Source organism: Seriola lalandi, unplaced genomic scaffold (assembly GCF_002814215.2).
Source record: "Seriola lalandi dorsalis isolate HSWRI2012SDOR001 ecotype SW California unplaced genomic scaffold, Sedor1 jcf7180002054309, whole genome shotgun sequence".
NCBI lineage: Eukaryota > Metazoa > Chordata > Actinopteri > Carangiformes > Carangidae > Seriola > Seriola lalandi.
Genome location: NW_019524862.1, coordinates 70,274 through 89,988, shown reverse-complemented (window position 1 = coordinate 89,988; position 19,715 = coordinate 70,274). Strand labels below are relative to the sequence as shown.

Here is a 19,715-nt window from a genome sequence, read left to right as displayed (position 1 = left end):
ATTTATAGTGCAATGTCACCTGGAGCAACAAATTCTGCTACTAATGTGTATATATATATATATATATATAAAGTGCAGAAAATGTGGTGTTGCACTGGCAGGACTGGTTCCTCTGCATGCCTGTAGAAGTGTTGTGTATATAGTTGCTTTGAATGATATGTAAATAGTTGAAGGCGCCTGGTTTTTACAGTTATAAACATGTAGATAGTTCAGTATGTATAGCATATGGAGGCCCCAAATTAGTTTTGCTTCATTCCTAACACTTGAGTGCACTTGAAACAAGGTTGTATATATATAGCCTAGATTTTTTTTTTAACTCTAATATAAATTATCAAAGAAAAACATATTTTGTTGTATTTATTTTAAGTGATTTATGGCAGTATAAATGTGTTTACGTTGGACAAAAGACAGTTTGAACTCTCTCTACTTCTAGCCATGGTTGTGTTGTTTACATTGAGATACAGGACTTTAATTTGCAGTGAAAAATGAGCGCACAGTGAGTATAAATGTGATAAGTGGTAAAAACGCCCAGAAAGTACTTGGGGTACAGGGGGATATTAGCAGTGACAGAAACCGAGATCTATGGTTCAAACTAAATTTCCCCCCCTTTATTAAACTCATTGTATGTTTGGAACTGAAACCACCATATGAGAACTAAAAACTGTCCTGTAGTTAAAGGGTCTGTTCGTGCAAATTACACAATTTGATGTAGTGCTTTCAGCTGCAACACATCTTTTTATCTTCTCGGAAACAGTGCTGAGATTACTCTCCATTATCCACTGAGAGTCAATATGACACTCTGAGGAAAACTCAGAAACATGGGAAACGATCAGTGGAAAGAAATGTTGCTGTTGAGCAATATCATTTGCCTTCACTGTATTTGGCAAGGGTCAGAAATCTCAGAGCTCATTGCGTTACACAAGGCTACTAAGATTCAAGTTTGGGTGTACTTGACCTTTTAAGGTAATTTCTCATCTACACCAACTGTTTCTTTGGCTTTATTTTCCACATGTGAGAAAGAGTTTGAACACTTCCATGCTCCGATACAACTTTGATGTTTAAACACTGTGGAGGACTGTTCAGGCTAATTCTAAAGCTCTTATGTGTGTCACCATTGGCCCGAAGGCTTCAACAGATCTTTTACTGAGGCTGTGTGAAATGAAATCAACAGGGTCACTGTTTGATGTGCTGGAAATGGCAGAGAATTTAAAGAGACTGGGGCAGCGGCCTCGTGTTGTACTTGCATCATTATGAGTCCTGAGCCAGACACTTTAAATGCACTTTTGTCTCCTGCACAGCTGCTGCAACAGCCACATAACTTATGAATTCTGTATGATCCGGGCTGCATTGTACAGTAAGAGCAGCGTGGCCAGCCTTGCTCCCCCTGCAGCTCAGCTATGTCTGCCTGATGATAATAATCATGATGCAGCGCTATCTGCTGCCCCCTGCGGGCTCCTAGCGGGTACTGGCGATGTAATGGAGGAAAAGCACTTTAATCTCCTGACTGCAGACAGCAGCCTTAGTGTGCACACACAAACGCATATGCACAGGCACGCACACATGAGCTAAATACGGCGGTGAATTAGATTGTAGACGCATTTAGATTTGGTGTAAAACGACAGGAATAACACTGCATGTGGTGATGCGGCTTGGTTTTACTTCCTCTGATTGAAATAAAGCCATGACAAAAATAAATAATGCCTCAAGTTGATGTTTATATTTAGATATAGATATATTGATATAGATATATTATATATTTGTCTTTGCAGCTCAGTAAAATCAGGGCAGTTGCAGCTGAGCACGTTACTTATCACACTTAATGTTGTTGCACATGTGAAACCGAGGCTGTGAACATAGCATGATGCGTCGGTCAGCCTCACACATGAGTCTTTACGCACGGCACCGAACGCCCACTCCGGTGATGTGTTAAGGCGGATTGGCTGCTAAAGATACCAGCGCCTGTGTGCGCGTTGTGGTTGGCTGCGGCTCTCTTGGCCATTACGTTATGCTTACTCCACACACACAGGCAGTCGGAGAGAGGGAAGACGTAATGGTTTGATTCCCTGTGCACTTGCAATGGTCGTCGTTCTGACATTACTCGGCAGATTCCTCTAACGGGAGGTGCAATGAAGGTATGTGATGCCGTCTGCGGTTCTTTCATGATTTTGGATCCATGTACGGGGCCGATTTCTTGCATGTTTGCGCGCGATGCTGCACCGAGAGGCAGGGAATACCTCCATCCTAATGTCAATTAATTTTGTTATCGTGCACTTAGTTGTTATTACATCAACAGGCTTGCACCTTAATGCTGCACTGACTGTTTTTCGTTTGCTGTCGCTGCTCTTCCTGCCCTGTCTGTCTGCTTCTTATTTTCTTGGCGAACACGCGAGCCCTCGAAATGCTTCCCCCTGCATCCCCAGCCGTTCTGATAAACACTGGGTACAGTGTGTAGCCTTTTAATGAGCCTGCTTTGACCCCAGTGTGATAGTTCAGTGGACTAAAGCCGCCGAAGCGACGTCCATTCATCGTCAGGCTCTAATCCGCTCTAATGAGATAGAGACTGCGGCCAGTGAGTGAGTGAGCGCGGGGATGTTTGGGAGATGTCTCGGTGTAGCTACAGAGAGAGGATCACCTCTCAGGTTCGAGCTGTGTCAGGCTGTGGAGCTTCACCGGAGTCTCCTTCCTCTCAGTGGTGTCTGTGTGTGTGTGTGTGTGTGTGTGTGTGTGTGTGTGTGTGTGTGTGTGTGTGTGTGTGTGTGTGCGCGCGTGTGTGTGTACACTGTAGCAGAGACAGGCTGCCGCACAGCACAGGGAGGAAAGGTGATGTTGCTGTCTGGCAGCTCGAGCTCAGGAGGACTGGTAATGATGAAGATGATGGCGATGATGTCATTGGGTGCTCTGGTGGAGGCAGGTTTGTGACGACAGTCACTGTGAAAGGTTAGGCAGGACTGTCCCTGCAACCATCATCATCATCATCATCATCATTAGTGCTGTGTACATACAATACGAAGAATAATGTGTCCCTGTGTGAAGCTTCTGACAGTTAATCACCTGTTATTGCAGTTGCACTGTGTCTCACCCTTAAAGCTGCATCACTGAGGACTTTAAAAGGTGAAAGGCCTAATTTTGAAAATAAAACATCTCTTATTGCATAAATAAGTTCATGCATTTACTCAAATACTGCCCTGAGTATTTATCCTGTCAGACTTTTGCTCCACTACACGGTGAAATATTGTGTGCATGAGCAGAGGGTTCCCTCAAGCACCAGATGCAAGCAAAATACACGGGTGCTCGGGTCTGACTGATCGATAAATTTTAAATTTAAACATCACAACATTTCTGGAGTTAGGGAGAGAGTCCACGAGGCCTATGGTGATGTTGGTCTTATATTTTGTTCAAATTGCTCTCACCAAATCCCCTTTTCATATGTTTTTGGAGTAATGCTAATATTCTGCTTATGTTTTCAGTTAGCATTGGACATTTTAAGAAAATATATATTATATAATACATATTATCTATCTATCTATAGAGCAAGAGATACATATTGGTATTCGGCCTTTACACCGTGACACACACGTGCAGTATTTAAGATTTACTTCTTAAAAATACTACAACAAATGTCCCTAAAAGTAGCCAGCGATGCTCAAAGTATTTCCACAGCTGCAGTCACTGGTTACTTTTAACTAGCAAGGTTTGCACGTTGAACTACCTGAGCTCATAAGATATGACGGTGGCCGCAACAATACTGTGACACTGAACAGCCTCATTCTTCACAATGAATGCTTGTGTAAAGTTTTGCATGTGGTACGTCAAACATTTGAATACAGTTTATGACAGTATTGTGGAAGGCAAGAGTGCAGAGGTGCTTAACTCTGGTGGACAGCGCAGTTAATTTGCCTAAGGGACATCATCATCATCATCATCATCATCATCATCATCATCATCACTGTGTCCCAGGAAGACAAAATGGACTCAGTGTTTTTATTGACTAATCTGCTTTAAATTGAAAAGCAGCTTTTCTGCCCCTGTGGCACAGGCGGTGTTGGCTGAATTGTGTAAGCATACATCTCCGCCATACAGTACGTGTTATCAATGCCATTTTAATCAGGGATGGACCTATGACTCGATCTATGATATTTCAAAATGAGTGTTTGATTTTGATACACTTTCCATTCAAAATCCTCTTACCGTTTCATTTTCCCCGTCGACAATAAGCACACGCTTGTACGTCATGGACGCACACACTCGCAAATCTCTGCTGGAATGATAAGATGTAGCATGGATGTACCACAGTGGATCATACTTTATTCCAAATGAGACCAAGCTCACTTAGGGCTGACTCCTAAAGTGGATGAAGAAGTCTAAAGCTATAAAGAGAGGCCAGAGGGCACGGCAGATTCCTGGCGGTGGTTGTGAAACAGTCCAGTTATGTTTTAATATTGCAGGACAATCTCCACAGCAGTCAATATCTGTTTGTATTGCAGCACCTAAAATATTCTACAGGCTAAATCCTCCGCAAGTCATCCTCTGCCCTTGGAGTAAACTGTGTAAATCTGTTATTTCGCAGACACAAATCCAAACTTAGCTGGTAGCCGCTTGAATTTTATGTGCATATCTCTCCAGACTTCAGTGGGTTTGACGTCTGCCGGCTCCAGCAGACATCCCTGAATCATGTACATCCAGCGCACGATTGAGTAATGTGCAGTTTAAGTGAAATATTACATTTGAGTCTTATCGTTTTAGACAAATGACGAAAGGCGACAATTTCTCTGATATAATTTCTATTAATAATATTTCTCCCCAGTCTAAACCGTCAGGCGGCTGAATTCACTTATCACAGTGTTTGTGGCATTTCCAGTTGATGCCAGAGAAAAACAGGAGCGAGATTCACCCGACAGAAAGAGGAAATGAAATGTGAGAGAGAGACAGTGGGTGATAGAAAGATAGTGATTGATGACGCTCTATATAAAATGTATGATAGTGCACAGTTGTTTACACTGAAAGCATCATAATACTCTCAGTTGGTGTATGTCTGCGTATTGATCGCTTAGATCATTGCAAATGCAGAGACTGGGGTTGGGCTGATGAATGCCGTGAGACAGAATTTGTCAACCATCAGATATTTTGTTACACCGTACGCAGACGGAGCGATCCACCATCGATTTAGCGTCGCATTCCAATAGTCGGACTTAAGGTGGAAAAAAAGGATCGAAATCAATGCAGCAGAACCAGAGATGTCGTCCTTTGTAGCCACATGAGGCAATTTATCAGGCTTTAAACAACTTTTGTCACACATGCAGTAGTATTCCCCGAGACCTGTAAACAAACTTTGATGTGTAAAATTGGCGGAGTTCCCCTTAAATAGGTTTATTTTAACATGGTGGACAGTGTTGCAACTCAGTGAGCACGACTGGTTCATACCAATATCTGATTTTATGATTTTTTTTTTTTTTTTTTTTTTAGTAGGGTAGAGAGACAGGAATCATGGGGAGAGAGATTGGGGTATGACATGCACAAAGACCCACAGTCAGAATCAAACTGTGGATGCCAGTAGTCATGCTCTGTAAACCATCAGACTATCACGGCACCTGATTGTTATTAGGTGGCATTAATCACATCAGTCGACCATCTCTGGTTATGTTTGGAACAGTTTCACGTATTGTCTGCGACGGGGAACTTTTCAGCAGAAAATAAATCGGCCGATGCACAGAACCACATGAGAAGTCACCTGCTCAGAGGAAGGTAGAAAGCGTTATCGCTCCATTTCAGACTCGTCTCAGTTCCAGTTAAACACTCTCAATCTCCATATGACCCATTTAGGTCCTATCTATCTGGTCCCGTCCCATATGGTTCCACTTGTCTGTGTCGGTACAGTCTTTGAGATCTGATCCTCAAAAGCTCATTTTATGAGGTCAGTTTACTGTTCGTCAACACGAGGCCTGAATGTTGCTGATTTCCCTCCCCTGTGGCTTTTTCCTGTTCAAATCTGTGCCACAGTTACTTTTTGCCGTGCTCCCCTCTTGGTGACTTTGGGTTTTGTTTGTGCAAACCCACATTGGGTCTGGATTGTTTGCTGATCACATTCCAGCAGCACTGTGAGAAATAACTCAATTATTTGGCCGATGCCTGACATTCAAAGTGCCCAGAGGTGACTGCGATGACAAAATGCATAATTACAACCCAGTATTTCCAGAGGCGAAGTTTAAGTGGTCAGACAGTGGTGAATATAAAGATGTGACAGCTAAACTGTACTTGCTAACACGCGTCTTCAGTGATCCGATCACAGGTGGACGGCTCTCAGTTTCGTCAGTTCACACCTGACTTTAACACGCGTCTCCACATGCGTCTCGATTGACCGCTTGTGATCGGATCTCACTTCTTGGCTTTATATGCAAATAACCCCTCCGTGCCCCACTCTCGCTCCCTCTCTCTCACTCGCTCTCCCTCTCTCTCACAACATAGACCTCCTTGACGTCACCCATAGGTTTCTGAAGAGTGGTTTTGAAGCTCAGAGTGGGCCGTTCCGTCATCGCCATCATGGCATCTTGTGGCAAGCATAGGTTCACCCGTCTGTCACTCAAAGCAGCACGCCCTCAATTATGCAGAACTTTAAGCTTTAATGAAATTTAAACAGGTGAATTATATATAAATTAGGAAATTAGGCTGTAAACACGTTTATTTCTGCTGTAAAGTTGGACATTTTAACATCTGTGGGGATCGACTCGCTCGACAACGCATACCTGTTTATTTGCATATGAAGCAGGAAGTGACATCCGATCACAAGTGGTCAATCGAGATGCATGTGGACACGCATTTTAAAGGCAGGTGTGAACTGACGAACTGAGAGCTGTCCACTTGTGATCGGATCATCCGAGACGGATGTTAACACCAGGTCTGAACAGGGCCTATGAAATTGGCGGGATTGATCAGACTGTGTCAGAGGACGTCAGTAGAGTAGGCGTTCCTTTAATGTGGCCCAGGATGCATTTGCATTCACGCTGCTAAAAGAAATGGCCACATGTGACCGAGACCACCTCTGCACGATCGCCGCTCATTCCTTTGCAAATGTTAAGACAATATTTTACTTGTTTTCCCATTGATGTAGTTTCTTATTATTTGTATAGTATTAAATTAATACTAACTTGAATTTGCCTGCCACAGTTTAACGTATATAACCGCATATAACTGATGCTCGCAACATGCGCGCGCACACACACACACACACACATACACACACTCCGAAGAGATTTGACGGACAGAGCGTGATTTAGTTCAGTTTCTGATCCCGCTGCTTCATATGGCGGTAAACAGAACTTCTGGAGTCAATGAGGGACACACTCACTTTATTGCTCACTCTTCTTCCTCTCTCGCTCATAGGTTGAGTAACGTTAACGTAACACACAGGTGAAGAGCTGCCAGATGAAATAAAATATCCACAGTTCACTTAATCCGGTTGATATTTATAGACATTTTAAGCACTTGAAGTTCTGATCATCACTAAAGCGTGTGTCATGTACAGAGCAAATAAAAACAAATGAAATAGTCAAAGTTGTCATTTAAGGTGTATTGATTTGATTTTTGAGACGGCACTCATGCATTGACTAACACGCAAGAAAGCATTCACTACATGTGATGTTTGCTCTTGTCGCTTGTTTGTTCGGGACTCCCTGCCCGCAGAGCTTACAGTGTGCTAATTGAAGTGACAGAGGGATCTCGTGCTGCTGGCTCAGAGCCAGATGAGACTGATTTCATGGGCAGGCTGCAGCGGCTCCTCGTCCCGCAGTAAACGCAGTAATATTCCTTTTAGTGGCCTCACCCCCTCATGAGGGAGGCTCTATCCAACCTGGGAGACTTTTTAGCAGTTGAACATCAGGTCAAGTTTGAGCCTCAGGCGATTAATTCCACTTGTTATGCACCGTATTACGTGCATAACGCTTGGGGAGTAGCCTACATCACGATGGAGTGAGCTGCTTGTGGTAGATTTAACTGAGGAGGAGAAGAACTACATGCAGCCAGTCGATTGGCAGAATATTAATTGATGGCAGTTTTGATAATCAATTTGATTTAAACATTTGCTTCAATTTGAGGCTTTTTGCTGATTTTCTGTCACTGTAACTTGAATATTTTGAAGTTTTGCCCTGTTACTCAGATAAAACAAGGTTTTTAAAGATTTGAACTGACTGCAGCGGGGGCAGACCTTCCTCCTCCTGCTCGCCGTGACTCCACATATAGTAGTGCCTCGTTCCTGAGATTACATAACGAATCCCTAAGCAGATGGGTGAGGTCAGATCACAGGGTGTTTGTGACAAGTCGGAGCAGAGCGCTGCCTTAAGAAGAGATGTGGCAGGACCCTGTGAATTCCATTGTTTTCCCGTATAGAGCCGGGAACCACAGAGGGCTTACATTATGCTCATGTCAGCTATTGATTCTGGAGGCCGGGGAACAACAGAAGACATATTCTCTCCTCGCTCTCCTCCCCCTCCCTCCTCCTCTCATCAGTATGCTCCAAGGAGCCGTGGCTCCCATCACGCCATCTTTGCTCCCTGTCTCTGCCCAGTCTTGTGGTCAGCAAACACATCTGACTGATTCTTAACCGCGTGGCCTCTCGCAGTCCTCAACTTTTTTACGGGCCGAGTAAACCAACTCAAAGCTAGTTTTGCATAGAGACATAGAGAGGCAACATAACGTCCACATCTTCCCATTTGACTCACAGGAATATTTTTTGTGCGGGTCAGACTCCTCGCACATCCTCTGCTTCTACTTGCCACATTTGTTTATCAGATTGTATAAAATAATGCAGTGACTGTGAAATTTAACCCGCGGATCTCTTTGGAGAACATCATTAATAGGAGCTCTTAGAGTCTACTTCAGTCTAATTATCTCTAACCTCAAAGACTCTTAAAGAGCACTCTCAATAATGTGCTGCTCAGTATCTCTCCCCCTCCTCTCTCTTTCTCATTCATTCTCGTTATTCTCTCTTAACCCTGTAGCAAGAGAGACTATCTCCTCAAGCCATTTTGGGTATTATGTATGATGATGATTGTAGAGCACAGGGCTGGGTGATACAGTGTGGCTCAAATCAGCTTCATGATAGTAATAAGAATATTTTCTAATAGTTTGTTGATATACAGAAAGGTGAGCAATGAAAGGGAAATTCACACAGTGATGGTGAATTGTTTGAGTATGAAAATGATACGAATCATTTGCGACGGTCTCCAGATCTCAGTCCAGGTGAACGGGTATTAGACAGTACGCTGCAAGGGACGTCGTGTCCACTGTCGGGCACGTCCCCCTCACTTTCACGGTTTCAGTTTGATCCCTTCACTAAAAGTCGACCACACCATGTCCTCCAACGTCCAACTGCCAAAACCCAGATAGGGAAACTTCTGAGTTAAAAAAATGTTCATCTGAGTCGCCTTCAGTTATTACCATGCACTCGCAGTGTTCAAGGTTTGCAACCAGTAGCGGATCATTTAATCTTTGACTTTTTTGGCCCTGGATTTTGCCTCTCAGGCAGTAAACAAGCTGCCCTCCCCCTCATGGTGGAGGTTGTTGGGGCTGTTTGCAGCTGGTGAGGAACTCTGCAGACACGACTGAAAAAACTCATTTAGCTGTTTTTATTTACAGATGATTCTCCTAAAAGGACACTAGAGGTGATCTTCAATCAGAGATAATACAGTAAAAGACAGTGCTCTTTGTAGAAAAGGTAGGAATAAAACATCATTTAATGATCTTAAAGGTTTATGGTTGACATGATAATAGCTGTTTTTTATGTACACAGGGAAATGAATAGGTGATTATTGGATTAGTGCATTGCAGTGTAGCAGGATAACAAATTTAATCATAGTTTATTATTCACTGGATGATGTATAAATGATGAAAATAGTTTTCATATTACTTGCATATACAAACTTTGTTCAGACCCTCTGAAAGTCATTTTAAATTCTGGTGGAGATCCCAAAATCTACAAACAAGTCAAAGATGTCGCCCTGAAATTTGAATAAAACGATTCACAAGACATACAGATGATTTCCATTTGATGGAACGGTGCAGCAATAAAAAGAAAAATATCTAGCCCATGGTTTGAATATTTCACTAAGTAGAAACATAATTTAGTTTCAATGAAGAGCTGGAACAAGCTGATGCAGAATACATATGATGCTGTCAGAGAGGGGGGATTAAGATGATTTTCCCAACCTTAAAGCTGTGAAAGGGATAAAAAAGGGAGGAAATGTAACATGATGATGCCAGAGGTATAAATTAATAAGCCCTTTTAAAAGTCTGTGAAAGATGAAAGTTTTTTGTGTGTATGTGTGTGTGTGTGTGTGTGTGTGTGTGCGTGCGTGCACGTGTGCGTGCTCCGTAGGCAGGGGCATCGTCCATGTGGGCGTCATGCTGTGGGCTGCTGAACGAGGTGATGGGCACGGGCACGGTGCGGGCGCAGCAGCCGGGGTTTGGAGCAGGGGCGGGGCCCTTCCGCTTCGCCCCCAGCGCTGGGTACTCCACCTACCCCCCCACCAGCTCAGGGAGCGCTGGACAGCTGTGCAAGGCCTGCGGTCTGGCCTTCTCTGTCTTCAGACGCAAGGTAAACAAGAGTCCACATGCTTTCAGAGAGCAGCCCAGTAGAAACTGTTTCCTACAGTGTGATGTCAAAAGACCACACCAGTGGGGTTTGCATGTTCTTGTCTGTTAAATAAAAGTATTCACTGATCATTTTCCAAAGCTGCCCCCCCCCCCCCAGTGTCAGTGCTATATAAAAATCAGCTGTCGGAGACTGGGCTGGGGACTTGCTTGAGTAATCCTTCACATTCCACATTTAGTCAGCGTTTTCTTTCTTTTTTTTTTTCATTTTTGTGACAGAATTATGTAATCATTGCGTGCAGTTGTTAGAGGGACTCCTCATTCATGGTGCATTCAGGGAAACACTGACATCCATAATTACTGAGTCACTTGCTGGACAGACCTTTTTAATGTAATAACATGGATTTGGTTCACGTGAGAATGATGTTTCTCGCCTTTCGGTGTGAACCAAATCCATGTTATATTTTATAGTCAACTCATATTAGACCAAACATGATCCTTTTCACATTTCTAAATGTCGTATGTTGTTATTCTTCTTCGGCTAAATCACTGGCGAGATGTAACTCATGACTTTCCCTTTTTTTTTTTTTTTTTTTTTTGTGGGGGAGGTCAAAACACTGAAATCTCACTCTCACAATACATATTTATTTATCTGCAGTTTATTTATACAGAGCAGGTTGGCTGAGCATCCATGCTGCTTTACAGTAACGCCCTCTTTAAGAGTTAACAGAGCCATTAATAGAACAGTCAGCAAGCAAAGCTCAGGCTGTACTAAGAATACAGTCACAAACAGGTACAGGATGATCATGTACAGCACAGCACGTATGTATAATGTAGCAAATATAAAGCAAGTTCTTCACTGGGAAAGTTTAAAGTCTCTGCAACTATGTCTGTCTTGAAGTCATTGTGGTAGAAAGGAGCTAAGAACATTTAGTCAACTATTGTGCAATATTAGGTGCTTGTACTTAACTCGATTGTTTCTGATTATTGCAACCAATATTGTACTTTTTACCCCAATACATTTTAATGTCTACTATAGTGAACGCCTTTTCAGATAAAGATTTCACATTAATGCTCTTTATATAAATTACTGTTACATTTCAGTTGTCTGTTAGTTGTCAGTTTCACCGTGGAGTGATTTTTCTTTTCCTAAACTTCTCAGATTGTTTCATTTAAATAACTGCATCATGCACAAAGAGGTAAAAGTATCTGTCATTTCACAACAAAAGCAAAAAAAGAAACTATAATAATATATAGGTTTGTGTTGGAGAACTTAGTGTTTCGTCTTATCATCTTATGACCCCTCAGATTCATCTTGTGACTCTTTGGAGGAGCCTGAATGCTGGGTTGGGAACCAGTGACTAAATAAACAGTAAAATGCTGCTTTCACATTTTTAATTCAAGGGATTTTAAATAAGGGCAAACATGTCATGGAGAGTTTTTACAGTGTTGTATTGGTAATTTCATTCAAGCATGTGACGACTCAATCCACCACTGCTTGAAGTTATAAGTTGAAGTTAGCAATGTAAATAAGACACAGTCTGGTCCTTTAAGAACATGCACCATACAGTGTGTTTTCATGCTGGTGTTTCCGAGGGTCTCTGCACAGCTGCATGTGTCAGAGTTTAATGACAGAGTGTATCTGAGTGCTGCAGTGCCTGGCTTCAGATCGCTCTATCATCATCCACACACCAGTTGCCTTTCTGACGGTGGGTCGACTCCCCGGTTACACACATTTTGTGTCTGAGCGTGATATTTTCATAGTATGAAAAAAGACGCGCCGGGGGATTAACAGCAAACGATTGAAGAAAAGTATCTGTTGTGGTGGAAATGTGCTTCTGCTGGACCAGAGTATATATGTGCAGTAGTGATAAGAAAATGTTTACAGCCGTGGCCGACCTGCTTTCCTGCCCATTTGAAGTGTCAATCTACTCAGCTGCTCTGTATCAGGAGACAGTGTTAAGCCTGTAAAATGTCAAACATCACCAGCAGCTATAGACAGTTTATTTCTCTTTTCTTTACTCTTTCCTAGAAAGTGACTGAGCACACAGGATGAGTCATTGTGATGGATTTGTGTCGCTGCTTTACGGTCTCTCTGGTGTCTTTTTTTTTACATTTTTTTTTACATTTCCCAAGGTCTTCAAAATGTTTTTGTTCAAACAAAAGTGCAAAACCCCAAAATATGAAGTTTACAATGATAGAAAAAGCAGCAAATCCTCACTCGTTTGACAAGGTGGAACATGCAGATGTTTGGCATTTGTTTGGTTTCATCAACTACTTCAAATATCGTTGGTCCATTTTCCACCAATCAGTTACATGTAAAACAAAAGCCTCAGTAACTCATTTAGTTTAGTTTTAATTACAGTTTGCTCAGAGTGATTCATTCAGACAAAGTCATTTAGTGAAATGATAACAAAATAAAATATTCTGCAACAATTCCACTGAAAGTTAATAAATGATAAATAATAATAAATGTACTGGTTTATCACTCAGTCTTTATCAACAATATCTTGCAAGTAAAACCGTGGGCTGATGAATTATTCAAATTAAAACAATGTTAGCAGCAGCTGCAGCGTGCTCAGCTCCATCAAATGACCTATTTTCTAGAGATCAAATCAGTTAAATCCATCAGTACATGGTTAATTCATTAATCAAAAGTGACATGGAGGCTAAATAGTTTAATATGCTAACAGATCAGGGCCTACTAAGAAATAATGGAAAACACAGTTTCTTAAATGATGATGGTGTTGAAGAGGAAATTGCTTTAAAGATGTTTGGTTGCTTCACTGAGAAGAAAAGGAATCGCTGATCACATCACGTTCTTCTTCCTCTCCTCCCTCCACAGCACATCTGCTGTGATTGTAAGAAGAGTTTCTGCGCCCTGTGCTCAGTGCTGCAGGAGAACCTGCGCTGCTGCACAACCTGCCACCTGCTGCGCGGCACGGCCTTCCAGCGGCCTCGGCTCATGCAGCTCCGAGTGAAAGACCTGCGCCAGTACCTGCTGCTGCGCAACATCCCCACCGACACATGCAGGGAAAAAGAGGACCTGGTGGACCTGGTGCTCTGTCATCAGGGGACGAGGGAGACCCAGAGAACGGTGGTGGAAGAGGACGAGGAGGACGAGGAGGAAGAGGAGGAAGAAGAGGACACACATGAGGAGGAGGAGGAGGAGGAGGAAGAGGAGGAGGACGAGGAGGAAGATGAAGGGGGAGATGACACAGACAGTCTGCACTCCCTCCCCCACTCCCGCGCCGCCTCGCCCCCCTCCGCCACGCGCTCCACCTCTGAACAGTCGGTCCTCTCCGCCTCTCAGGGAGACGTGCTCAGCCCAAGTGACAGCTCAGGGACCACCAGCCAGGTCTGATGGCGTGTGCACGTGTGGAAACACACAGCTGATGTTTAGTGTGTGTCTGCACGCAGAGCTAACACTGTGCACTGCTCAGCCACACGCACACGCACATGCACTCACTCATTCACTAATTTCCATATGCCATACTTCTTTCACATCTGTCCTCATTCTATCCAAGATAATTAATTTCAAAGGTGAAATCAACTTATTTACAAGTTTCAGTCTGACTGTTTTAAGTCAGGAGAAGGCCTCTTCCTTTCAACTCCCTGACAAACAAACGCCCTCTCGTGCATTTCTTTAGATGTCAGTCAGTTTATTTCGTTCATTTCATCTCATGCTTTATTCTTTCTCTTTTTTCCGTCCGTGTGGATTTTTTTTATGTTTTGGTGTCATGGTGCTTTGTTCTGAATGAAGTGTTTCTCCTTGAAAAGCTACTACATTTGTAGATTTGTTTTCCCTCCTCTGACATTGAAGAATGCTCTGCATTACTGGCTGGTCTCATGTCCACGTGACAGCTGGAAACAGCTGTGTTAGCTCTGTGTGTGTGTGTGTGTGTGTGTGTGTGTGTGTGTGTGTGTGTGTGTGTGTGTGTGTGTGTCTAGCTCTGTGTGTGTGTGTAGCTGTGTGTGTGTAGCTCTGTGTGTGTGTGTGTAGCTGTGTGTGTGTAGCTCTGTGTGTGTGTATATGTGTGAGCTCTCAGACCAGCCAGCAACGCAGCTTAAGCCCTTTGCCTTTTTTAGGTCTGTTACATGGGCTGAGTCTGTTATGTAACAGCCACACAGGTTGAGAACTCCCCACAGCGTCACAGCTGCAACTAAACAACAGAAACACTACAGCACATCCCTCCTCTCATGCCCCTGTAGATAATCTCTCTGTATGATTTATTTTTTTTCCTCCTCTTAGTTTGTGGCACATCTAGGCTTTAAGATTCTCCGGGGTTATTTATTCTATCAACCAAACACAAATGTGCGTATGTAGACTGCAAACAACAAGAAGAAGAAAATTGTGTATCTCAGTTCATTTGTATCAAACAAAAACTACTTGATAATATTTATTGAAACATAAAAATAAACCCAAATTAGGAACACAGTCTGGAAATCCAAATAGATTTCAAATCTGTGATGTAAGTATAGGATATAAGATCATCCTGCCTACTGTGATACATGTATGTAGCTTCTGCAGAAGAGACTCTTAACAGGTTCAACAACAGAAACATCTGCAATGTGGTTTTTGTTGGACATAGTTTCGTAAAATGAACCAATTCCTTTGAGTTTTCTCTGATTTAGATGTTGGGATATTGGTGGCAATCGTGTACTCTGCCATTCAGATTAAATAAATAAATAATCTAACTGGATCAGTTGCCTTGAAACAGGTTTAATAGTCTATTGCAAATGGTGATTGACAAGATAATGGAACAAGAAAAAATGTAACATTTAAATCATTTGAAAATAATGGAAATCTAGCTTGCTAAATGTTCGTCACTATATTGTGATTTCTCTACAGTTAAAACATGACGAACATTTATAGCTCCACTAAAGGGATGAATATTAAAGACATAAAGACTCTATTATTATTATTCTGGTATGTGGCCTCAGATTTTAGTGATATTTGGCATCAGACCGGTTGTGGACCAGTGAACAAGAGATTAGATGTTGGTGTAGATTCTAACTACTGCAGTACAGGAAAGAAATCTGGCTCATGTAACCAATTTTCATTGTCAATCACCATGTATATTTTGATGCAGATGAAACTTTTTTTGAATAAGTTCTATTATTAAAGCAACAAATTTAGCAGCCTTGACACGAGTATGCACTCTCTGAGTGCTTTCTAGTACTTTCATATGTTTGAAGCGGCTCGAACATCAAGTCAAAAAACTTTGCTCCGCAGAGGTTTGGCACTTTGCTTGTGTCAAGGCCGCTGCTCATCTTTTTGTCTCTGAGGAGTCTAGTCAGAGTGAAAGCATGATGTCTGGGCGAGGGCAGGCATCTAGCACCGCGACGCTGACGGATACATTATTAACACATCTTCATTCGAGGAGGCTGATAATCTGCGTGAATGTGCTGAAGCAGAGGGAGACAGAAACAGATGGCAGGAGAAACTGTTTTTAAAATAAAAAAAAATACTTTTTACGGTACGGAAACAGAGACTCTGCATTCAAGCATGATATCATGATATCATACAGTTAGAGTTTATTTAATCTCTTCACAAGCTCTCTTTTGTCAAGAAGATAAAAGAATAAAGAGACTATTTTCTTTTCAAAGCTCAGAAATGGCTGAGATACTACAGAGATACTACAGAACTATTCTATAGCTCCATTTATTCTCCTTTCATCCAGCACATTCCTGACCTCCACCTTCAAAGAGAATAATTAACTGCTGAGATAAGAGCAGCTGAGTCCGTGTTCAAACATCTCCATTTGTTCATTAGACATCTGAGCAGTTGCAATTTAAACATTAGATCCCAGATAACTCTGAAGTCTTTTATTTATCATGGCATTGATAGTCATAACAGAGCTAGAAGAAATTCTATATTATAATCAGGCATGTTGTAAGAGAAGCACCGGGGACCAGGGTGTACTTTAATTTGCTTTTTTTTCTTGATGAAAAGGAAGTGATCATCCTTATGAGACAAAGACATTAAGTATATTTCTTTCCAGTTCAGCAGCTTCAAATCTGGAATTAGGTATATTGGTCATTTTTTACACATCATTTGATTTACAGTGTTTTAACAGGCTGTGCAGTGAGGGAAAGGCTGTTATGGGAGTTTAAACGGACTTAAATTGACTTCAGTATGTTGATTTCCACCCACACAGGAGCATGAGGATACTCCAACAGCGTCCCTCTTGAACCTGGAGCCCACTGAAAATATCATGGAGGTGTGATGTTTCTGTATTTACACATCTACTGACCCGAACAGCCGGTCTCTATAGCAGCAGTGAAAGAGTGCAGTCCCCGCTGCTCATTTAGTGACCGCTGCTCTGTTTCCCGTGTGAATTGTAGGTCAGTCCGGCGACACAGAGGAGGATCAGGGCCTCGCTGTCTGATCTGGACAATGAAGAAGCGATAGAAAACCTCTCCGTCCGCCAGCTCAAAGAGATTCTCGCCAGGAACTTTGTCAATTACTCCGGCTGCTGCGAGAAGTGGGAGCTGCTGGAGCGAGTGCATCGACTCTACAGAGAAAATGAGCAAAACAGGAAATCCAGTAAGCACTTTCGATATGACTTTTTTTCATTTTTGCATCTAAATTGTATAAAGTGTTGTGACTTCTGCTGTTCTTGTATGATAAGAATAACTTTTTCTCCTTGTTTTTTTTTTTTTGTAGTGGAAAATGTGAGCATAACTGCAGGTAATTGTGCTTTTGATTATCATATTTGTAGTTGTGATATATAACATTGCCTTTTTAATGCTTTTACTTATACAATTAGCTCCCACTCATGGAATAAATAGAATAAATCTGTTTTGATTCCTGCTTCAACATTGTTTTATATTAAAGGGCTTATTCACTGTTCCTAAACTAATAGACTCTCTTCATTACTGCCCATTCTTACCTATAAAGTGGTTGCATATCCTCCACCTCTCTGCAACAGTGGTGTTGGAGGTAAGATGTTTTTTATAAAAAGCCACTTTACAGCACCTTCTGCATCTCCTCCATGAACCAATATTGTACATCGCACTGATCATCCCAAGGCAGTAAACAGTGAAGGCATGCTGCAGCCATTTTCACCCACTTGACCCTTTTATATCACCCTGTATATTATCACATTATGGTCACTCAAGTCATTAGCTCCTGTCTTATTCGGTGTCTCCACGTCCTGTCACCCGTGCTTCTTTTCCAGTGTTCATCATCTCATTTTATTGTGGAGGACAGCCTCTCATTCTGTCATTAACGCGCTCTCCTAAGAGCTTTTACCTTTTGATGAGTCATCATGTTACTTGAGCGGCAGCATGCCTCCATCAGGTGTAATTACACTGTCAAGCTTCCCAGAGGCTCTTGTTGATATTGAAGGGCTTGAGGATCATATTAGTCCACTTAGCCCACAATTAGTCAGACATGTAGGGACAGCAGACATCGGCTTTTTAAAGATGTGAGCAGCAGGAGCCAGATTTAGGCCAGTGAGCTGATCAGTCAGCTGTCAAACGTTTAACTCTCAGAAACCAGAGTGATGATTGATTTGTGGCACATGAGAACTTTTTTTTTATTTTTTTGTGCCTATTTTCTATGACTTTTTTTTTTTTGTTCACGTCGTCTTGAAATAAAAGCAACAGTCTCTATTATTGTAAATGTTACATCTAGATGGTAAGGTTCACGTGCTCATGTTGGCCTTGGTGTCAGCGGCCGCAAGTTATAAGAGCAGTTAGTTTGAAACAAGCTAATTTAATGCTGTTGATAAAACATTCTCATGAACATGTCCACCAAGTAGATGTGTGTAGCTTTCAACCATATCACATGATCTTCACCAACAGTTTTCCTCTCACAAAAGGACTTCTTGTCCACGTTTGCTAAAAAGTTGAGGTTCAATTTAAGGCTGTTGTTACTGATAGATGGCAGGATGAAATTACTTGTTTCATGGCATACATTGTGATGACACACTCCTACCTCATATTTTCTTTTTCTGATGAATACCTTTTAGTAGAAAACCAAATAAAAGCGAACAGATTTGGACGTTTAATGACTGCTATAACCTACTGGAGAGCAGAGCTTTAGAGGAGTGAATGGGCTGCTCATTACCAAGCACAGGTGAATGATGTGGTAACTCCAGGCGTAGGAGCTTAAGTTCCCATCACAACATCACTGAACTCCATTCTGTTTGTTAATGAGCCTTATAGAGAAGCTTTGTTAATGTTAACTTCATATTCCCATCCACAGATGGTGTCAAAGCTCAGCTGGCGGCTGACGAAAACTTGTGTCGCATCTGCATGGATGCCATCATCGACTGTGTGCTGCTGGAATGTGGTCACATGGTAACCTGCACCAAATGCGGAAAGAGGATGAGCGAGTGCCCCATCTGCAGGCAGTACGTAGTGCGGGCCGTGCACGTCTTCAAGTCTTAAAACTCTGAGCGTGTGCGCGTCAGAGCAGCCCTCAGGCGTGCACGTGGCCCGAGCCCTGAATCTCTCACTGAGGATGTACTGCCGTGCATGACGTCTCACAGGGCCTAATGCTGCAGCAGGCGCGAGCAACTTCCCGGTCTTTGAAACCAAACTGTTGCCTCTGGCCTACCACGGTTTGTCTCCCCCCCCCAGCCCCCGATCCCCTCTTACTAACTCATGTTCCAGTCCCACTTCTCCTCCCTGGTGGGCCATCTTCAGCTGCACCGGGACACTCACTCTTTCTCTCTTAGCTCTGTTAAACACACAGCAGAACCCCGCTGCCATCACTTTCTACTCTCCATTCTCTGTTTAGATTTTACTCACAGGAGAGGAGAGGAGGAGGTCGCGTGGATACTTGAAGTGGATCGGGTTTTTTCTGTGTGCTGAAGGGAAACAGTGTGATGAAAAAAAAATAAATAAAATATATAAGATCCCAGGGTTAGAGTCAATATGGTTTACACAGTCATGCCACATGACACAGTGTTATCTCCCTCAGTGTTCTTTAGGATGTGCAATATCAGAAAAAAAAAAAAGAGACTTACACGTTTCTAGAAAATGTCAATTCTTTAATCCGAACACCACATGCACCAAGTCGTCTCGTCTCACACGCAGGAGGGTGTAAGGTGCCAAACGTCATGCCTTTGATTGATTGATTGATATTTGGGTTAGGACTTCACAGTATATGCATCTCATAA

The 19,715-nt window shown here is 42.4% G+C and overlaps 1 protein-coding gene across 3 annotated transcripts; it reads left to right on the top strand.

The window, feature by feature from the left end:
• The first annotated feature begins 1,991 nt into the window (after positions 1-1,991).
• Positions 1,992-19,484, top strand: rnf34b (ring finger protein 34b). 3 transcript variants are annotated; one of them, XM_087174060.1, is made up of 9 exons: positions 1,992-2,132; positions 9,628-9,706; positions 10,367-10,585; positions 13,427-13,939; positions 16,743-16,805; positions 16,930-17,131; positions 17,252-17,275; positions 17,486-17,527; positions 18,797-19,484. In XM_087174060.1, the coding sequence occupies exons 3-9, from the start codon at positions 10,382-10,384 to the stop codon at positions 18,979-18,981; spliced, it is 1,233 nt and encodes a 410-aa protein (XP_087030186.1). In that variant the 5' UTR covers positions 1,992-2,132; positions 9,628-9,706; positions 10,367-10,381; the 3' UTR covers positions 18,982-19,484. The 3 variants fall into 3 exon arrangements, with proteins under 3 accessions (XP_087030186.1, XP_023262220.1, XP_087030187.1); XM_023406452.2 differs by lacking the exon at positions 9,628-9,706; XM_087174061.1 differs by lacking the exons at positions 9,628-9,706; positions 17,486-17,527.
• The last annotated feature ends 231 nt before the right edge of the window (positions 19,485-19,715 follow it).

What these genes read in the sequence shown, in the direction of transcription:
- rnf34b (XM_023406452.2), top strand. An exon ending in CCACTGAAAATATCATGGAG is followed by an intron (nt 16,806 to 16,929) that starts GTGTGATGTTTC and finishes TGTGAATTGTAG; the next exon opens with GTCAGTCCGGCGACACAGAG. An exon ending in AAATGTGAGCATAACTGCAG is followed by an intron (nt 17,276 to 17,485) that starts GTAATTGTGCTT and finishes TTACCTATAAAG; the next exon opens with TGGTTGCATATCCTCCACCT.